General features: G+C 41.8%; 1 protein-coding gene across 1 annotated transcript in view; it reads right to left on the bottom strand.

Moving 5' to 3' along the window:
• LOC125381508 overlaps window positions 1-21,777 on the bottom strand; it is a 48,069-nt gene extending 26,292 nt beyond the window's left edge. The window contains exons 1-4 of the mRNA XM_048398111.1: window positions 21,479-21,777; window positions 20,733-20,825; window positions 19,719-19,796; window positions 15,329-15,477 (exon numbers count right to left, since the gene is read on the bottom strand). Coding sequence (XP_048254068.1) covers window positions 15,329-15,477; window positions 19,719-19,796; window positions 20,733-20,796 — 291 coding nt within the window. The 5' untranslated portion in view covers window positions 20,797-20,825; window positions 21,479-21,777. The remainder of the gene's footprint in view (window positions 1-15,328; window positions 15,478-19,718; window positions 19,797-20,732; window positions 20,826-21,478) is intronic.
• Between the last annotated feature and the right edge of the window lie 410 nt (window positions 21,778-22,187).

A 22,187-nucleotide genomic window follows, 5' to 3' on the forward strand; every position in this document is an offset into this window, starting at 1 on the left:
TTTGGGTTCTGAACTTTCGGATTGATTTGGGACGTTAGTGTTTCCTATGGTTATGTTTATGGGGAAGTGATCACTTCCTAGGGGGGCGTCGTGAACTTCCCATTGGGTACTTTGAGCTAAGTCTGCTGTACATATGGTTAGGTCGATAGCCGACATGTCTCTATTGTTTTTATCGTATCTGGTAGGTTGGTTGTTATTTAATAGTACTAAATTGTTTGTTTCTATCCATTCTGATATTAGTTTGCCGTGATTATCTAGTTTATCTCCCGTGCCCCAGGAAGGGTGGTGGGCGTTGAAGTCTCCTAGAAAGATGGTAGATTTGTTGCCTATCTTTTTGAGTATGTTTAGATCCTCCGGTTGGATTTTCTGTTGTTGCCAGTGGTAAATGTTTATGATGTTTATTTTTTGGTTTTTAAGGGTGATTTGGATACCATTGGCTTCTAGGTTTGGGGTGTTTATTTTGATTTCCTCGTAACTTATGTCTTCTCTAATCAGTATTAGTAGGCCACCTGATGCTCTAATTGTTTTGTTTTTAGGTCTATCATGTCTGACTATGTTGTAGTTTGGTAGGTAGAATTTGGATTTATTGGAGAATTTAGTTTCCTGGATGCACGCTATATGTGGTCCTTGTTTTAGTTTAAATCTAGCTTTTAATTCGTGGCTGTGGGAGTTAAGCCCGTCCGCATTCCACTGAAAGATATTTAGGCCTGTCATTATTTGGGCTTTTAGTGTTTGGAGATTATGGATTTATTGTTTGTTTGGATTGTCTTTAGTCCTGCGGTTGCTGTTGAGTAGTTTGTAAGAAATTCCTTGTAACTTTGAGTGGTCAGTTTTAGGTTTAGGGCTACTTTGTGAAGATTTTTGGAGCTAGCCTCTGGGTTTATTTGTTTGAGCATGTAGGCCAGTAAGATTGTGATGTTGTTTAGTTTGGAAGTTATGGGGGTTTGGGGTTGAGATTGGATTTTGCGTTTGCGGTTTTTAAATTTTTTAGGTGCTGATCGGGTAATTTCAATTTCGTTTGCATTATCTTCAGTATCGTATTCGTCTTCGTCTATATTGCTTTGGTTTATCTCCTCACTCTCCATGGGGGTTGTTTGTGTGTTTGGTAGTGCTTGCGTGTGCGTGCTGGGTATGTCCATGGGTTCAGTGCTGTTTGTGTCTTCAGGTAGTGCTTGCTCGTGTGTGGTTGTTGTTGCCCTGGTGGCTGCGGGTTGTATGGTGTTGGGTAGGGTTGAGGCGTGTGAGGTGCGGTTTGTTTTGCTTGCGGGTGTGGATGCAGCGAGTGGCTGTGGTGTGGCGAAGGTTTGGGGGTTGCGTGGGTGGTGGTTGAGTGTGGTTGTTGCTTGGGGGATTACCTTGGGGATGCCATCCCATGGGGATTGTAGGTGTCGGTCGTTGTTTGGTTGCGGTGTGGGTAAGAGTGGATTGTTTGTATGCTGTGTTTGTTTTCTTGTTTGGAGTTTGGCCGAGTCAATGTCGATGTGTTTGTTGGCCTGTTGGGTGAGGGTGTGTCTGTGGGGACATTTGTTGGAGAGAGAGGAGTGATTAGTTGCTTTACAATGTATGCACCAGGGAGCCCTTTTTGCCCTAACATGTGGTTTCTGTATGTTTTTAACAAAGATTAGAACAATAAAATGGAAGATGATTGGTTGATACACGATGGGTTGTGCCCTATGCTAAATGAATGGCTAGACAGAGGGGAATACTTAATCCTGTTAATCCGGTTGGACTGGCACTAATCTTGTTGACATATTTACTGGATGCTTTGAAAGAGGTTATGGTGTCACTATAGACGAGCTTGTGTTGGGCTAATCCTTAATATAGACGAGGTTGTATGGGGGCTAATCCTTAATGCACTATAGACGAGCTTGTATGGGGGCTAATCCTTAATGAGTCTAAATTGAAGTAATTGCTGAATGTTATTCTAATATAGGTGATGACAGATTTACTTAAATAAAATAGTTCAAGGTAATCTATAAGACTATGTAGACATATCTTTTGTCTGGGAGATGGGATCTTGATACCTTAGGCTAGTATTTATCTAAAAGCTTCAAATCTATTAAACTATGTAGACATAACTCTTGTCTTATTGAATAGTATGTCTAGAAGATGCGCTCCCATTACCTTAGGCTAGCATCTATCTAAAAAGCTATAACTGAAACTACTGATATTTTATATATGCATTTTACCTGTCGATAAGTATTACTTGCTAAACTATAATTATATGAAATGATGTATAAATATTACACCATGATAACTCATAAAAGCACTTGATGTGGATCTAATTATTATAGGAAAACTTAGTAGAAATGTTATATCATGATACAGCCATGCATACAGGTGACCGGCAGCTGTAATTGAACCTTGTGATGTTGTTCACAGGTTTCCCAGCCAGGATATAATGCTGACAAACCTTGAAACATATTCGGGGAAAATGGGACTCCCGCCACCAGTCACAACTTCCTTGCGTGGCCAAGGGACAAAACCCTGCACGGCACCTTAGATGACTGGACAAGCAAATTCTGGCATGATCAAACGACACAACTACACACAATAACTTTTTATTCGTACAGCTAATAACTCGTTACCACTACATTCATGTGGAATAAACGCAGTTACCGTATTCCACAAAATAAGCGCACAGGGCGCTCTCAAAATTAGAAATAGGGGGCTCATATTAGAATATTATTTTGGTGAAAGAGTTGAAAGTTCGTAAATTTTCTGATTTATGCTGACAGCCTGAAATGATACAAAAGAAAAGTCTGTGCGTATTATACACAACAGATATATTTTTCCAGAATTTAGTTGACTGTAATTAAGGGTCCATATAACACACGAGTGAGTATTATAGACAAAGAAATAAGTCTTGTCTCGATTGTTCAATCGGAAGGGTGCTAATTGGGATTGTTCACTAGCCAATACATTGGCAAATATCGCCATTGGCGTTTATTAGAGCGGGTCACTTATTACGTCGAATACGGTAAGTATGTCCCAATCTGTCTCAACTTCACCATCTGCTTCCGGAGCTTCCTATTATGAGTTATTCCTGTCCTAGATTATTACCAACTGCATGAGTCTCACCATGAGGGCATGACAACACATCCTACGCATCCTACATGCTCATTAACATCTGTCTGTGTTGTTCACAGGCATCTAGTCAGCAACACAACTGTATTTGTCATCTATACATTTATAGTTTAAACTATAAGTCACATGAGGTTGTCATAGCTTTCCTCCCGCATTAAGCTGACACTGGAATACTGTTAAAAGCGGAGTTAAACCCAACTCACTCACTCACTCACTCTTTTGGCAGTGAGTATAATTTTATCGAAAGTATGTCACCAATATGCCAAATGAATAAACGTGTGGTTTGTTTGAAAAGAGAGTCGCAGGCACACCCATGAAAACCTACTCCAAAACCCAACATACTTCATTGTAGGCAGAAAGGAATGTTTCCTGTGACTGTCAGGGGATTAATTCACGCCAACACACTGGTGAATTCACATGACAGTAAAAAAAATGTTTTTCATGATGAAAGAAGCTACTGTCCTGTTAGCAATAATGTTATTCAACTGACAACACTCAGAGTCTATTCCCTTCCCATGGGAGTATTTTATAAAGCACATCCATCTCACCCTCATGCCGCTTTTAGCAATATTCCAGCAACATCATGGCTGGGGACACCAGCAATGGGCTTCACACATTGTACCCATGTGAGTGAGTGAGTGAGTGAGTGAGTGAGTGAGTGAGTGAGTGAGTGAGTGAGTGAGTGAGTGAGTGAGTGAGTGAGTGAGTGAGTGAGTGAGTGTGAGTGAGTGAGTGAGTGAGTGAGTTGGGTTTAACGCTGCTTTTAACATTATTCCAGTTTTATCACGGCGTGTCAGCTTAATGTGGGAGGAAAGACCCAAGCGATGTAGGTCTCAAACGTTTACCACTTCGGTAATGGGAATGGTGCTGACAAACCTAGAAACATAATCAGGGTGAACCGGGATTCGAACCCCAAATCCTAGGTTTCTGGCATGCCTAAGGGACGCAACTCTGCACAGCGAATCGCAGCGCCTAAGACGTCTGGGCCACCTGTGCCCCCGCCATTACATATTTTTTCTTGAAAGCAGCTTCTTTGTACAACATTGCAGAGCTACATCTTGCTCCTTCATCATTCACCTGCACGTAAAAGGCGACTCTGCTTGTCGTAAAAGGTGACTAACGGGGTCGGGTGGTCAGGCTCGCTGACTTGGTTGATGCATGTCATCGATCCCAAATGCATAGATCGATGCTCATGATATCAATCACTGGATTGTCTGGTCCAGACTCAATTATTTACAGACCGCCGTCACATAGCTGGAATAGTGCTGAGTGCGGCATTAAACATCAACAACAACAACATTCACCTGTATTCACAAAGAACATAACAAGTTGCTATCCATAAGAAGTTCTCCCAACTTCTAAATGCCTATCAAAGACTTCATCATGTTCATTAGATGTAATGCCAATTGTTAATCCTTATTGTATTGTACATGGACAGCCATCCTGATCGAGCTGTGCCACAATGTCACTTCTCATTGTGACTGTTGTTTATATTTATGACTTAATTCCTGTCAGATGACCTTCGATATAGAAGTGACCCCTACGATTCCGACACCAGCACCTTTGTTTACAGTGTCTGACTACACCAGGAGGGCAATCTCTCACTCATGCAGTCCCCGGGGAGAAGCCATCTTTGATATCATTTCAAGTGTTTTATAATACCCCTGATCTGGCCAATGGAAATAGTCCCTAAATGAAACTTGTGATAACTTTTGTATCGGATGTTTGTCCTGGATAGTTTTTATAAGCGTGTGTGGCCTACACACTTTAGTGCTGCTCTCAAGGGTGGGGTGTAAATCAAGCACTGTAGCCGGTGTCTAACTTTGAAAGGCAACAAGCCTAGGCAACATGACAGTATCACATTCATGTGGATTCATTGATACGTTAAAAATCATGTTGGCCTGGATTTGTGTATTCAGGTTTGCAGATTTGAAGTTTCCTCCTTGTTCCTTTCTTTGAGGCTGTGCTCCGTCATAACAGACCGTCTCCTCGACAAAGGCATGCATTGAATGTCTCACCTTGTGTCACAGTGCACTCAGATTAAGATCTCACCATCATGTGAAGGGAACTAACAGGTTTCAGTGAGCAGTCAAGGTTTCACCATGATGTGAAGGGAAGTAACAGGTTTCACTGAGTAGTCCAGGTCTCACCGTGATGTGTAGGGAACTAACAGGTTTCACCGTGATGTGTAGGGAAGTAACAGGTTTCACTGAGTAGTTAAAGTCTCACAATGATGTGAAGGGAAGTAACAGGTTTCACTGAGTAGTCAAGGTCTCACCATGATGTGTAGGGAACTAACAGGTTTCAGTGAGTAGTCAAGGTCTCACCATGATGTGTAGGGAAGTAACAGGTTTCAGTGAGTAGTCAAGCACTTACCATGGTGTGTAGGGAAGTAACAGGTTTCACTGAGTAGTCAAGGTCTCACCGTGATGTGTAGGGAAGTATTAGGTTTCACTGAGTAGTCAAGGTCTCACCGTGATGTGTAGGGAACTAACAGGTTTCACTGAGTAGTCAAGGTCTCACCGTGATGTGAAGGGAAGTAACGGGTTTCACTGAGTAGACAAGGTCTCACTATGATGTGAAGGGAAGTAACAGGTTTCACTGAGTTGTTAAAGTCTCACCATGATGTGAAGGGAACTAACAGGTTTCACTGAGTAGTCAAGGTCTCACCATGATGTGAAGGGAAGTAACAGGTTTCACTGAGTAGATCAAGGTCTCACCATGATGTGAAGGGAAGTAACAGGTTTCACTGAGTAGTCAAGGTCACACCATGATGTGTAGGGGAGTAACAGGTTTCACTGAGTAGCCAAGGTCTCACCGTGATGTGTAGGGGAGTAACAGGTTTCACTGAGTAGTCAAGATCTCACCATGATGTGAAGGGAAGTAACAGGTTTCACTGAGTAGTCAAGGTCTCACCGTGATGTGTAGGGAACTAACAGGTTTCACTGAGTAGTCAAGGTCTCACCGTGATGTGAAGGGGAGTAACAGGTTTCACTGAGTTGTCAAGGTCTCACCGTGATGTGTAGGGGAGTAACAGGTTTCACTGAGTTGTCAAGGTCTCACCGTGATGTGTAGGGGAGTAACAGGTTTCACTGAGTTGTCAAGGTCTCACCATGATGTAAAGGGAAGTAACAGGTTTCACTGAGTAGATCAAGGTCTCACCATGATGTGAAGGGAACTAACAGGTTTCACTGAATAGTCAAGATCTCACCATGATGTGAAGGGAAGTAACAGGTTTCACTGAGTAGTCAAGGTCTCACCGTGATGTGTAGGGAAGTAACAGGTTTCACTGAGTAGTCAAGGTCTCACCATGATGTGTAGGGAAGTAACAGGTTTCACTGAGTAGTCAAGGTCTCACCGTGATGTGTAGGGAAGAAACAGGTTTCACTGAGTTGTCAAGGTCTCACAGTGATGTGTAGGGAAGTAACAGGTTTCACTGAGTAGTCAAGGTCTCACCGTGATGTGTAGGGAAGTATTAGGTTTCACTGAGTAGTCAAGGTCTCACCGTGATGTGTAGGGAAGTAACAGGTTTCACTGAGTAGTCAAGGTCTCACCGTGATGTGTTGGGAAGTAACAGGTTTCACTGAGTTGTCAAGGTCTCACAGTGATGTGTAGGGAAGTAATAGGTTTCACTGATTTGTCAAGGTCTCACAGTGATGTGTAGGGAAGTAACAGGTTTCACTGAGTAGTCAAGGTCTCACCGTGATGTGTAGGGAAGTAACAGGTTTCACTGAGTAGTCAAGGTCTCACCGTGATGTGTAGGGAAGTATTAGGTTTCACTGAGTAGTCAAGGTCTCACCGTGATGTGTAGGGAAGTAACAGGTTTCACTGAGTTGTCAAGGTCTCACAGTGATGTGTAGGGAAGTAATAGGTTTCACTGAGTAGTCAAGGTCTCACCATGATGTGTAGGGAAGTAACAGGTTTCACTGAGTAGTCAAGGTCTCACCGTGATGTGAAGGGAAGTAACAGGTTTCACTGAGTAGTCAAGGTCTCACCGTGATGTGTAGGGAAGTATAAGGTTTCACTGAGTAGTCAAGGTCTCACCGTGATGTGTAGGGAACTAACAGGTTTCACTGAGTAGTCAAGGTCTCACCGTGATGTGTAGGCAACTAACAGGTTTCACTGAGTAGTCAAGGTCTCACCGTGATGTGTAGGGAACTAACAGGTTTCACTGAGTAGTCAAGGTCTCACCGTGATGTGTAGGGAACTAACAGGTTTCACTGAGTTGTCAAGGTCTCACCGTGATGTGTAGGGAACTAACAGGTTTCACTGAGTTGTCAAGGTCTCACCATGATGTGTAGGGAAGTAACAGGTTTCACTGAGTAGTCAAGGTCTCACCATGATGTAAAGGGAAGTAACAGGTTTCACTGAGTAGATCAAGGTCTCACCATGATGTGAAGGGAAGTAACAGGTTTCACTGAGTAGTCAAGGTCACACCATGATGTGAAGGGAAGTAACAGGTTTCACTGAGTTGTCAAGGTCTCGCCATGATGTGAAGGGAGGTAACAGGTTTCACTGAGTAGATCAAGGTATCGCCATGATGTGAAGGGAAGTAACAGGTTTCACTGAGTAGTCAAGGTCACACCATGATGTGAAGGGAAGTAACAGGTTTCACTGAGTAGTCAAGGTTTCACCATGATGTGTAGGGAACTAACAGGTTTCACTGAGTTGTCAAGGTTTCACCATGATGTGAAGGAAAGTAAAAGGTTTCACTGAGTAGTCAAGGTCTCACCATGATGTGAAGGGAAGTAACAGGTTTCACTGAGTAGTCAAGGTTTCACCATGATGTGAAGGAAAGTAACAGGTTTCACTGAGTAGACAAGGTCTCACCATGATGTGAAGGGAGCTAACAGGTTTCACTGTGTAGACAAGGTCTCACTATGATGTGAAGGGAGCTAATAGGTTTCACTGAGTAGTCAAGGTCTCACTATGATGTGAAGGGAGCTAATAGGTTTCACTGTGTAGACAAGGTCTCACTATGATGTGAAGGGAGCTAACAGGTTTCACTGTGTAGACAAGGTCTCACTATGATGTGAAGGGAGCTAACAGGTTTCACTGAGTAGTCAAGGTCTCACCATGATGTGAAGGGAGCTAACAGGTTTCACTGAGTAGTCAAGGTCTCACTATGATGTGAAGGGAGCTAACAGGTTTCACTGAGTAGTCAAGGTCTCACTATGATGTGAAGGGAAGTAACAGGTTTCACTGTGTAGACAGGGTCTCACTATGATGTGAAGGGAAGTAACAGGTTTCACTGAGTAGACAAGGTCTCACCATGATGTGAAGGGAAGTAACAGGTTTCACTGAGTAGTCAAGGTCTCGACATGATGTGAAGGGAAGTAACAGGTTTCACTGAGAACAAACCTGGAAAATATAGTTCAGGCTACTACTCCACAGTTGTACACTGACACACTCCACAGTTGCACACTGACACACTCCACAGTTGCACACTGACACACTCCACAGTTGCACACTGACACACTCAAAAGTTGTACACTGACACACTCCACAGTTGCACACTGACACACTCCACAGTTGTACACTGACACACTCCACAGCTGCACACTGACACACTCCACAGTTGCACACTGACACACTCCACATGTTGTACACTGACACACTCCACAGTTGTACACTGACACACTCCACAGTTGCACACTGACACACTCCACAGTTGCACACTGACACACTCCACAGTTGTACACTGACACACTCCACAGTTGCACACTGACACACTCCACAGTTGTACACTGACACACTCCACAGTTGTACACTGACACACTCCACAGTTGTACACTGACACACTCCACAGTTGCACACTGACACACTCCACAGTTGGACACTGACACACTCCACAGTTGTACACTGACACACTCCACATGTTGTACACTGACACACTCCACAGTTGTACACTGACACACTCCACAGTTGCACACTGACACACTCCACCGTTGTACACTGACACACTCCACAGTTGTACACTGACACACTCCACAGTTGTACACTGACACACTCCACAGTTGTACACTGACACACTCCACAGTTGCACACTGACACACTCCACAGTTGTACACTGACACACTCCACAGTGACACACTCCACAGTTGTACACTGACACACTCCACAGTTGTACACTGACACACTCCACAGTTGTACACTGACACACTCCACATGTTGTACACTGACACACTCCACAGTTGCACACTGACACACTCCACAGTTGCACACTGACACACTCCACAGTTGTACACTGACACACTCCACAGTTGCACACTGACACACTCCACAGTTGTACACTGACACACTCCACAGTTGCACACTGACACACTCCACAGTTGCACACTGACACACTCCACAGTTGCACACTGACACACTCCACAGTTGTACACTGACACACTCCACAGTTGCACACTGACACACTCCACAGTTGCACACTGACACACTCCACAGTTGTACACTGACACACTCCACAGTTGTACACTGACACACTCCACAGTTGTACACTGACACACTCCACACACTCCACAGTTGTACACTGACACACTCCACAGTTGTACACTGACACACTCCACAATTGTACACTGACACACTCCACATGTTGTACACTGACACACTCCACAGTTGTACACTGACACACTCCACAGTTGTACACTGACACACTCCACAGTTGCACACTGACACACTCCACAGTTGTACACTGACACACTCCACAGTTGTACACTGACACACTCCACAGTTGTACACTGACACACTCCACAGTTGCACACTGACACACTCCACAGTTGCACACTGACACACTCCACAGTTGTACACTGACACACTCCACATGTTGCACACTGACACACTCCACAGTTGCACACTGACACACTCCACAGTTGCACACTGACACACTCCACAGTTGTACACTGACACACTCCACAGTTGTACACTGACACACTCCACAGTTGTACACTGACACACTCCACAGTTGTACACTGACACACTCCACAGTTGTACACTGACACACTCCACATGTTGTACACTGACACACTCCACAGTTGTACACTGACACACTCCACAGTTGTACACTGACACACTCCACAGTTGCACACTGACACACTCCACAGTTGTACACTGACACACTCCACAGTTGTACACTGACACACTCCACAGTTGTACACTGACACACTCCACAGTTGTACACTGACACACTCCACATGTTGTGTGAACCGATGCTCAGAACTACATCACATGCAACATCATAGATCTATGACGCGAGATGTACCCTTTGTCTTGTGCAGGATTGGCTATTCAAGTTCAGTTAATCATAAATACTCACCACCAAAAGAAAATATCATACATGTTGGTTGACATATGAAGATTTGTTCAATGCACAAATGGGACAGTCGGGTAGCCTTGTGGTTTAAGCGTTCACTCGTCACGCCGAAGACCCGGGTTCGATTCCCGATATGGGTACAATGTGTGAAGCCCATTTCTGGTGTCCCCCGCCATGATATTGCTGGAATATTGCTAAAAGCGGCGTAAAAACATACTCACTCACTCAATGCACAAAAAAACCATACTGATAGTCATATGAACCGATGCTCATGAACGCATCACATGTGACGTCATAGATCCATGACTCAAGATGCACTATTTGTCTCGTGCAGGATTAGCGTGTAAGTTTGGAAATCACACGCAGCATATCGTGATAAGAATAAAGTCACTCTGTGGTAACACTTGACTGATTGTTAGTTTTGTCATGAAGTGGTTCACATTGGAAACATCTATCTTAACATACATATTTCTCTTTATGTTTCTATGGTCAGTATTTCTTTTGGTAGTAGGGCACGGGTAGCCCAGTTGTCTAAGGCGCCTCGATTTGCTGTGCAGAGTTGTGTCCCTTAGGCACACCAGAAACCTTTGATTGTTGGTTCAAATCCCGGTTCGCCCTGATTATGTTTCCAGGTTTGTCAGCACCATGCCCGTGCTCGTGAGTCTCACCGAATCACTTCGGACGTTCCTCCTACATTAAGCCTGACACTGGAATACTGTTAAAAGCGGCGTTAAACCCAACTCACTCACTCACTCTTTTGGAAGTGAGTATAACTTTATCGAAAGTATGTCACCAATATGCCAAATGAATAAACGTGGTGTTTGTTTGAAAAGAGAGTCGCAGGCACACCCATGAAAACCTACTCAAAAACCCAACATACTTCATTGTAGGCAGAAAGGAATGTTTCCTGTGGCTGTCAGGGGATTAACTCACGCCAACACACTGGTGAATTCACATGACAGTAAAAAAAATGTTCTTTATGAAAGAAGCTACTGTCCTGTTAGCAATGATGTTATTCAACTGACAACACTCAGAGTCTATTCCCATCCCATTGAAGTATTTAAAAACCACACCCATCTTACATACATCTCACCCTCACGCCGCTTTTAGCAATATTCCAGTGAGTGAGTGAGTGAGTGAGTGAGTGAGTGAGTGAGTGAGTGAGTTAGGTTTTACGTCGCTTTTAGCAATATTCCAGCAACATCATGGCTGGGGACACCGGAAATGGGCTTTACACATTGTACCATGTCGGGACTATAACTAAAGACATATTCAACCACACATAAATGAACACATGTTGCCATGCAAACATTTGAACATAATGAAAAATCAACTAAAGTTGGATTTCTATTCAGCATTGCTCACTGGCACAGACCCGGGACTGCATATACTACTTGGTGTACACCCTCCTTTGTAACCCTTCAGACCGCCTCCGTGGTCTAGTGGTTGAGCGTCCACCCGGAGAGCTGAAGGTCCGGGGTTCAATCCCCGGCTGCATCATACCAAAAGACGTTAAAAGGTGGTACTTCTTGTTACCCTGTCTGGCGCTCGGCATTAAGGGGCTAAAACAAGGACTGGTCGGCTCGGAGTCAGTATACTGTGTCTGAGTGGGGGTATTCATGTTAAACTGCGGCATGGTATCTCAGTGAGCTAGCACTGTCGGCATCAGTCCGGACTAGTACAAGCAGCCACACACACATATGTGCATGCACGTCGCTACATAAGTGCAATAATCTTGGATGCGATGTTAAACCCCATTTCACCCCACCTTGTAACCCTACAGCAGGCAGAGAAGCTGACAGGAATATGCTACCTTGACAGTTTGGAGCCATAACAAACATGATCTATTAGCAACACACTGATGAATTCACATGACAGTGATATTGTCAAAATAAGCTCTTTATAATTTTTATACCACCAAATAGGCATATATATCTTGTGCTTTTAAAATTAATGTTAAGCTCCTCGTTGTCCTCTTATGAAAGTTCAGGCAGTGCAGTGAAATATACATCCACAGAGAACTTGATATTCCCGAATGCACAATACATGTATCTGTATCTGCAGCAAATCACCATGGTTGATAGCTAAACGAAGCAGCTGCCTTTCCGCAAAAATATGCTGCTTTTGAAAAAAACACAGGCAGGTGAAAACTGATGAAAGGAAAGTTTGTATTCAATCAAAATGCTTTGCCATATTTGAAAGATACCTTAACCCTACAGGAGTGAATGAACAAGTGTAGCCACCCAAATGTAGCCCGCCAAATGTAGCCCGCCAAACAGGTGGCAAGCACAGGTAGAAGTTTGAAAATAGCCTTTTCAGACGCAGGAAATGTTTTTTATTGAAAGGTTAAGTGGTGTTTAAAGCTATCATATTATCTCAGGGGCTGTCAACGAAAACAAATTTGTAGAACATAATATTTTAACTTTTAGAGCTATCCTGGCCAGGCAGTTGACGTTCATCAGCAGGTGCTTGCAGGTCATATTTTGCATTTCATCAGTTATTATTTCAAATTAGACACAATTTATGGACATTGAGAAACTCACCTGAGTGTCTTTTGATATCAAAAATATCAACACTCATTAATAAAAGTGGAAAAAACTCTGTGGCTTTGATCAACGAGTGTTGATATATTTGATATCAGAAGACACAAGGGTGAGATTTTGTTTATCATCCAACATCATTCTTCCAACTTTTTCCGCTTGTAGAAGTAATAAACAGTGTCTTAAGTGTGAAAAGTACTACTAACAGCTTCAGTAGCAGAGCCATTAGTGATGTCATTTGATTGTGACGTAATGGTAACTGCAAAGCAAGGCATTGTGATGCAATTTCATAGCAGCGATATCTACAATGTAGGTAAAGCTTCATCTCACCCAAGCATATCTCCTGTGGGAGCCAGTTTGGGATGATAAAACAACTTCTCCGATTAGATCCTTATACTGTTGTCAAATAAAGAAGTTGTTATCTATAAATTGTGTTTACTTTGTCATCCGTCAACTTCCAAGTAATGCCTATCAAATAATTATTTTAGATTTGTTCAGGTTTTTATTGTGGTTCTTTTGATTTTATCACAAATCAAACAGACAAGCAGCTAGTAAATAATATTTTAGTTTGATATTTTAGTTAGTCAATCTGCAAATTGAAACATTAAAAGTCTCCCTCGCATACAATACCTTATTATCAATGTTCCCCGAACACATGAACAAATAAGTCTTCAGTAATTAATCAATAAACTAAATATATGAATAAAAGGGGGAAAAAACACACAATATTATATGAAAACACTACAATATCCCACAACAATGTTGGTTAGGATTGCAACAACATTAGATCATATCTATTTCCATGCGCACTATTTTGAAAGCATGCATTACATATGCTTTTGATTTAGGCATAGAAAACATACAGTTCTTGAACCATTCCTTCATCCAACCTCTCACACAATTTATAAACATCCACATCGGAGAGACGCACTACGTTCTCCTATCTAACATCCAGAGCTTTTACACCTGCCTCGATCGACCAGGTAACCACACAGGTAAGTGATTACGCTATATCGCTGTGACATTGATCATGCCTGCTTGCACTCAGTTCGGAAGATATTTTATATTGAATATGGAGTGGCGGGGGCGTGGGGTGAGGGGGATGGTTAACAAATAGGTCCGTTTACAATGATGTGAGAAGGTGTCTTAAAATATTCTTCTTTGAGGATAATTGAACCTCACCTACATCTGGTTAACAGCCTGTTGTGTGCATTCGTGACCGACTCCTGCCCTTCCGGTGTCATAGAGTACAATATCCCTAGCCAAATGCCTCCCCGGATAAATCACTATATATTAGTCAAATATTAAAGAATCAGAATCTCTGTATACTGTTGTAGATGATGTTTCTTATCACACTTCCAAGAAGCTTGTTACCAAGTGCAACTGTCTACATAGATCAACAGTTTGAAAATATTTCGTCGCAACATAAAGCTTAGTATTGTTGGTGATTTGCAGTTGTTTTGTCAAAGTGCAAACAGATGAAAATAGTTTATCAAGAAAATACGTTTAACAACATTCACCAAAAGAGTCGTTGAAGTTAAAATGTGTGTCAAATACTGTGTTTTGATTATTGTTGAGGTGAAGTATCAGCTTGAAACTCGCAATAACTCGCATAAACGTTCTCTTGCATGAATGACATACTGCTGATCTCTCTCATCGACATTGAGTACACTGAACGTCACACGTAGGCTAAAGACTAGTTGAAAATGATTCGCGATGTATTCAGGCTGCACTATTACTAAGTTAAGTAAGTAATGTTTAAAGGAGAAGTAGAGTGTCGTCTATCATTGTACACATAATATATAGCGATCGCCATTTCTGTATATTTATTTTGACATAATTTAATATGGTGACAAAAAGTGCTTTATATCTTCTTCCCTTCATACTCACCTCATATTACGGCCGCGGACTTAATTTCTCGATAAAAACATTAAAGCATGATAATATCAATATCAAATTGATTTTTCTTTTTATCTAAAAATGCATACTCATTATCACCAACAATACTCACGACAAGGGCATTTATCTTGCGTTCAAATTGGTGGACATGAGGTAGGTCAAAGATGATCACGATGAGTGGAAGACTGGAAGTAGAACTTTATACTGGATGATTAGGAAAATAAACTCTGACAGCACTGACACTGAATAAATTTATTCAGTGTCAGTGCTGTCAGAGTTTATTCTCCTAATCATCCTCATCGTGATCATCTTAGACCTAAATTAAGTCCATAAGGTGAGTATGAATGGAAAAAAGTCCGATTGTGTCTGAAATGAGAAAAATGAGGTCATACGTGTACCATCCGCATTATAAAAACTTTATGTTTTAGTTTCGTGCATATTTAGTGTCTCGCAACACTCTTCCATCTTGGACATAGTCTAATTTACGTACCTTTGAAAACGATTTAACAGTTGTGTCTGCAATAGGTTTATCCCCAAAAAACCATTCGATTGCCAAGAATGGCTGGACCTCATAGCTCCAGGTAAAGGAAGCTGTTCCGCCTATGCATGTGGCCACTGTCATATTTTGGTCGCTGGAGTCTGCAAGTTATGAAAAGTTGTTTGAACAAAGATAATGACCATCTCCTCATTCCCTGTCGGATATTATCCTAAAAACATGTTTCGTTCTGAACACTTTTTCCATCACATCTTAACCAGAAGCCTTTCGTTCCTCTCTGTAGACAGTATCATTAGGGGACTACCATTTGATGGTGGCTGTTTTTTTGTACAATCATGGTTTTTTAATATAAAAGAGAGCTGAAATTTTGTAAGGTCACTTTTCAAGTTCAACCAATAGAAAGATTGTTAAAATTGACTCACTGTTCAGAAATATAAAAGGTGAGGTGAAATGGGGTTTAACGTCGCGTCCAAGATTATTGCACTTATATAGCGACTGCATGCACGTGTGTGTGTGTGTCCGGACTTGTGCCGATTTATAGTGCTAGCCCACTGAGATACCATGCCGCAGTTTAACATGAATACCCCACTCAGACACAGTATACGGACTCCGAGCCGACCAGTCCTTGTTTTAGCCCCTTAATGCCGAGCGCCAGACAAGGTAATAACAAGTACCATGTTTTTACGACCACCAGGTCGCCCTTATAACCAGTATCAGTTAGCAGAGGACATCCGAGGTGAATGGCGTCGAATGACATAGTTTTATAAGTCAGAATATATGTAAGACACCCATTTAGGTAATTTAACCCCCTTTATATTAATTACATTAAGCTGCTATTCACACTTTTTATAAGCAGTCAATTGTGACATTTGTACGATAGCATCATTTTATTGTAATTAATGTCAGGAGTTGGAGGTTGTGTTTATAAATTTCAAGATAATTCGTTTGAATGTTATATATCTTTGCGTGTATGATTTAAGCTGTACCATCCATCATATACTTGCGAATATTTATAGAGTAATCATTTTTTCCAAGCATCTGGTACTTTATTATATTAAACTGACGTCCAAAAGAAACTTTACCAACTGAAAATATAAATTTCAGACAAAGTATAAATTGTTTTTCGATGAAGTCTATCTAAAACACATAACCTAAATACAACAATAGTGTATGCGGAAAATGTTAATTGTCTGTTACATGTTTGCGAGATAACACGCGAAAAAGTGAAAAACACGTGCACCACGGACAACTGCAAATGCACGTGCGGGTAAGGGTATAAAACGATTGTAACGGCAAGTCAGACATCCACAGTGACAAAAAAACACAAAAGAAATGCCACGACTCAAAGTCGAAAAATGTGAACGAGCCTTGGGTATGGTACAGATGGGAGCCACCCACGCCCATATTGCACAAACCTTCGGTTGCTCCCATGTTGCCGTTACCAACTTGATGCAACGTTACAGACGGACAGGGCGGACCGCTGACAGGCCAAGAACAGGCAGGCCCAGGGTACCCACGCCCTATGATGACCGGTACATGCGTACCTTGCACCTCCAAAATCGCTTCCTGACAGTGACGTCATCGGCGACAAATGCCTAAGGTCACAGGGTTAGTCGACAGACAGTGGCCAGGAGAATCAGGGCTCATGGAATCAGGGCTTTTAGACCATACAGATGACAGCTATTGACAGCGCAACATCGTCGTCTGCGATTGAGATAGGCCCGGACTGTACGACGTTGGCAACGACGTGACTGGCAGAGGGGTGAACGAACGGTGGCGTGTTGCGTGGAGGGGGTGTCATGGTGTGGGGAGGGATCTGTGGGCAGGAGAGGACACCGCTGGTCATCGTTGACGGCAACTTGACAGCTCAGCGGTACATGGATAACATTCTACGTCCAGTTGTCCTACCATTTCTCCAACAGCAGCCACGTGGTGTCATTTATCAGCATGACAACGCTAGAGCCCATACAGCCAGAATTGTCACTAACCTCCTCGCAGCCAACAACGTCAACGACCTGCCGTGGCCTGCACGCTCACCCGACATGTCCCCCAACACCTCTGGGACTTGATGGATCGTCGTGTTCGACAACGACCACACTCTCCAGCCAACCGGCAGGAACTGATCTTAGCCCTCCAAGAAGTATTGCGTCAAATCCCACGTGACCTCATCAGATGACTGACTTTTTCTGTGCGTCGAAGAGTTTTTGGGTGTATTGAGGCATTTGGTGGTCACACACGCTACTAATGACTTGTTATTGAACGTGAGCGATTGTTTATGTACTCTGCCTATTGTCCATGATTCTGAAAGCTCGAGTATTGTACCACACCCAACTTTGGGGGGCTCTGACGTCATTCTCGGTCGCGGTATGATTGTCATTTTCAGTGTTGATTATGTTGATATATTGATCTTCTTAATACACTTTACTTCATGCATGTATGTTTTGTTGTTTTTGAGCAAGAGTGATTTCAATCTCTGGTAAAGTTTCTTTTGGACGTCAGTTTATAATAATTACAGCAATTAAATCCGGTTAAATATGTTTTACTTAACACTGTCCTATTTTTAATATATATAATCCATTCACACAAAACCCACCCGTCAATATGTTAATAAAGCAAAGTTGAACATAATTGTTAAAGCACTATAGTTATGGAAAAGTGGACACGTCAGTGCTAGCTGTCGTGACTATGGTATACATTATCTTTATACCCCAGGGCAATGTCTTACAAAGTCATATCTACATTTATTCTTGGGTCGACTGCAGTATTTTGGTCCCCATTTCGGCGGTTTCCGTTATTAGGCTGCCATCAGCAGCTAAGAGTTTTACGATTAAAACTGTGCTCGTGTTCGCCTATATTTATGTTTGTCGTTTTGGTGTTAGAGAACTACTGACGTCCCGTAAGGTCATATAAAGGATCTACTACTATAGAGCCCTGTCTCATTGTGATACTTGATCCGTGAAGATCCGGGGTAGAATAGGTCTTCAGCAACCCATGCTTGCTGTAGGGTGACCATGCTTGTCGTAAGAGGCGACTAACGGGATCGGGTGGTCAGACTCACTGACTTGGTTGATGTATGTCAGTGATCTCAATTGCGTGGATCGATGCTCATGATGTCAATCACTTGATTGTCTGGTCCAGACTCGATTATTTACAGACCGCCGTCATATAGCTGGAATATTGCTGAGTGCGGCGTTAAACTACAAACAAACCAACGAACTAACTGTGGCAATGGAGTCAAGACGTAGCAGTGAGAACCAAACGCACCAACTGTATTGCTTTAGATTGTTTGATAGGTCACAGTCAGCAGCCGATGACGGTACTATAGCATAAGACGGTGATTCATTTCACAGAAGCGAAAGAGTTGGAACATGAACAACTGTAATCTTGTCGTTTTGCCACCTGAAGAGTTTAGCGATATAACGGTTTAAATTTACATAGAATGACCATGTTAAATTGCAAGATCGAGCAAGCTTTCTGTCGCGTTTGACGTCAGTGTCCATGGTCCATAAAAATTACAGCAGCGTTCACTGGTCAATTGTATTGAAAAAGGAGGGTTCCACACCCCTTTATCCCCTCGTTTTTCTTTTTTCTTATTCTTACTTCCAGTTTTTTAAACTGATATAATTATATGACGACAGCGTTTGGCAACAAAATAGCGCCCGTAAAATCCTCTCGCTTCGATTGTAAATAACAAAGAATGCATGCGTGGAACGTTTTTGATACGTGAACTTCCGTAAATACGATAAACGTAAATACTATAAACTCCTTGTTTGGGGATCCAAATACTGCAGTCTACCTGATATTCTCTTTTAAATAAAGCTATCATTTGGAAACGTGTCTAAATCAAGCTAAGCTGACATAGATGTTGTGTACCATCACAAAGTATGAATGACCTGAGCAAATTCAACCGTCTCTACAGTTATACGTCCACTTTACAAATTGTAATATTACAGTACACCATTTTATAAATCTAAAGTATGAAAATTCCTAATGTTTTGTATTGTCTTCACTTAAGCATTAGCCATCTTGACCTGTTAATAAAATGTTTGTAAATATGGCAAATGGACTAAACTGTCCGCAACACAATATCATATAAGGAGAGTTTAATAAGGACTCGAATATATTAAATCGGTGATAAGGTAAGTACTTTAATACATGTTTCAACTCTTGGTATAGTATCGAAAGGAATATTATTATGTCTTTTGGGCTTAAATTAACGAATATCGTTACCGTTTCGACTCATGGTTTTTAGTTTTTAGGAAGGAGGGTGGAATTTGAACATAAAACCCATAATAACAGTCGAAACTGTCACAAATATATTGTCTTTGTGATAGACAGTGAAAATACATTAGTTTCCAAAATACAGCTACAAAATGTTGCACACCTGGAACTGACGAAGGAGTGCTAATGTCGCACGCTGTGTATGAGGTAAGCAGCAACAGTGGTATGATCAGCTGCCAATCTGCAAATCAAAATGTAACAGAAATCAGCAAACTCACGAATACTGCAAATTAGAACTTTCAAATGTTTTGGTATTGATGTCTCACAGGATTTAATTTATTCCCCTTTAACAAGGATACACATATGTAATACAAATGAAGATGTGAGAAACGTTTAATATACGAGATGATTAATGGCGAAGGTGTTGATTGAAAACTGCTATTTTAAGATTTGACTTTGAAGGCACATATGACCGTTGATGAAGATATTGGTAAATACGATCACGCATTTGAGTAGATGAATGATAGAGTACTTAAGTTCTACTTTGGGAGTCATATCGTTTCTTGATCCTAAAGTGTCATCCTTTAAGGGCCTTAAAATTTATTTGGGTGACAATTTAAACCATCTCGTTGCTGAAGTGGTTTTTTTCTCAGTAGGCATAGTAAACAGCATATATTAAAGATTGACAGTTTCAGAATGTGGCAATACAACACAACAAACTAAATGCCAAATTTCATTTAACTTACATTTTGTACAACAATGACCGAGTAAGGGCCATGCGTTTCAGCATGGTTGAGGTTCAAAGTTCTGATCAAGGTCAAAACTGAAAATATCACAAAAACGGAACATAATGTTTTGAGACCCACTATTGCCTACACATGTGCCAACCTTCATTACATTTTGAGCAAAGAATAACTAAGTAATGGCGAACACCCTGAACAAATTCTTTAAGTTTCAGCTTCATTGTCAAGTGGATGCTGAGATAAATATGTTCAGGTGAGCTAAATAGGTAACCGAAGTTTCTATTTATTATGCATCCACTCTGTGTGAAAATTAAACAGGTTAAATGTTATTCCGTGTGCCACATGCTGCAATTCAAGATTGTATACTTTTTCAAGGTGCTGCCTCTGTCACTACGTTTAAAACTTTTTTACTATCATTTACTTGAAGTACCTACTTGGCAAATGCTGTATTCCCTTCATTAGCCGTACATTTGCGCCAGTATAATCCACGGTATCCATTTGGAGATCGTCCTTAAGTGAGCGTACATCTGCAAAAAGAAATCGAGTACAGGAATTTAGGTATTTCTCCTGTTTTGGTTTAAAACCATTTGGGGATTCTGGTTCAAAACAACACCTGGGTATCAACCCATCCTTGTCGAGCCGACTGATGTAGAAAAAGGGCTGTGAAAGTGACCTGGATTACTCTCATGTTTGGGGATTAGAGGATGTGCGGTGTGTACGGTGCTACGCATTCTAAACATGTGCACGTAAATGGAAACAACAAAATGACTTGGTGGTGATTTTTCAGGTTAATGTGCTCTATGTTATATTGCATCCCTTCCCCTTTGCACTTATTACGTTTCCCCGTTTGGTCTGCATTATGAAATAAATGGAAATGAATGCTGCAAGCAGGTCGGTTTTTAATGTTCTCCAGCCTGGAAATCTTCTTTTCATTACGTAAGAGTACTTTTCTTCATAAGTGTCTTTTTGTTCTCAAAGCCAAATTTGCGGAAAAAAACGTACCATTTACTATTGACACTTAACATACCACGCCCAAACAAAAACAGTACACAAATTGTTAAGTACATCTGATCTAACATAGGTTTGCTTGTAGAAGCTGTATCAGTCAACTTGTTGGTAAAACACCTTGTGGTGTAAACAGTATTTAGCTGTATATTGTACAAACTATTACAATACTTACAAAAACGAAAAGTCCATAATACACACTGCACAGCCTCGGTGATCCAGCATGGCGCAATGGCGTTATAGGCGGTCCTGATTATCACAACGTACAGCGGACCATCGTCAACCGCCCATTGTTGACATGTTTGTATTTTAAATACGTGTGCGGTTTCCGTAACTTTTGACGAATTTCGGTATTTCTTCTTTATTGGTTAATCATGATGGGGATTCTGGATCAAAACAACACCTGGGTATCAATCCATCCTTGTCGACCCGACTAATGCAGACAGGTCTGTGAAAGTGACCTGGATAATGCGTGTCATTGTCAGTCCACACGTTACTCTCCTGTGTGGAGGCGGTGTGTGTGTGTGTGTGTGTGTGTATGTGTGTGTGTGTGTGTGTGTGTGTGTGTGTGTGTGTGTGTGTGTGTGTGTGCGTGTGCGTGTTTTACATGCTAAACATGATTGGTGATCGGTTTTCATGTTAATTAGTGAGTGAGAGAGTGAGAATGATTTTACCTCGCTAGTAGCAATATTCCAGCAATATCACGGCGGGGGACACCAGAAATGGGGAATCGAACCCGGGTCTTCGGCGTGACGAAAGAAGGCTTTAACCACTAGGCTACCCCACTGTTAATATGTTTTATGTTAAGTTGTACACCTTCCCTTTTCCACAAAGTACGTGTCCACGGTCGATCAGCACTGTAAAATGATAGATCGGTTGATATA

Source organism: Haliotis rufescens, unplaced genomic scaffold, assembly GCF_023055435.1.
Source record: "Haliotis rufescens isolate VD_foot unplaced genomic scaffold, xgHalRufe1.0.p SCAF_18, whole genome shotgun sequence".
NCBI lineage: Eukaryota > Metazoa > Mollusca > Gastropoda > Lepetellida > Haliotidae > Haliotis > Haliotis rufescens.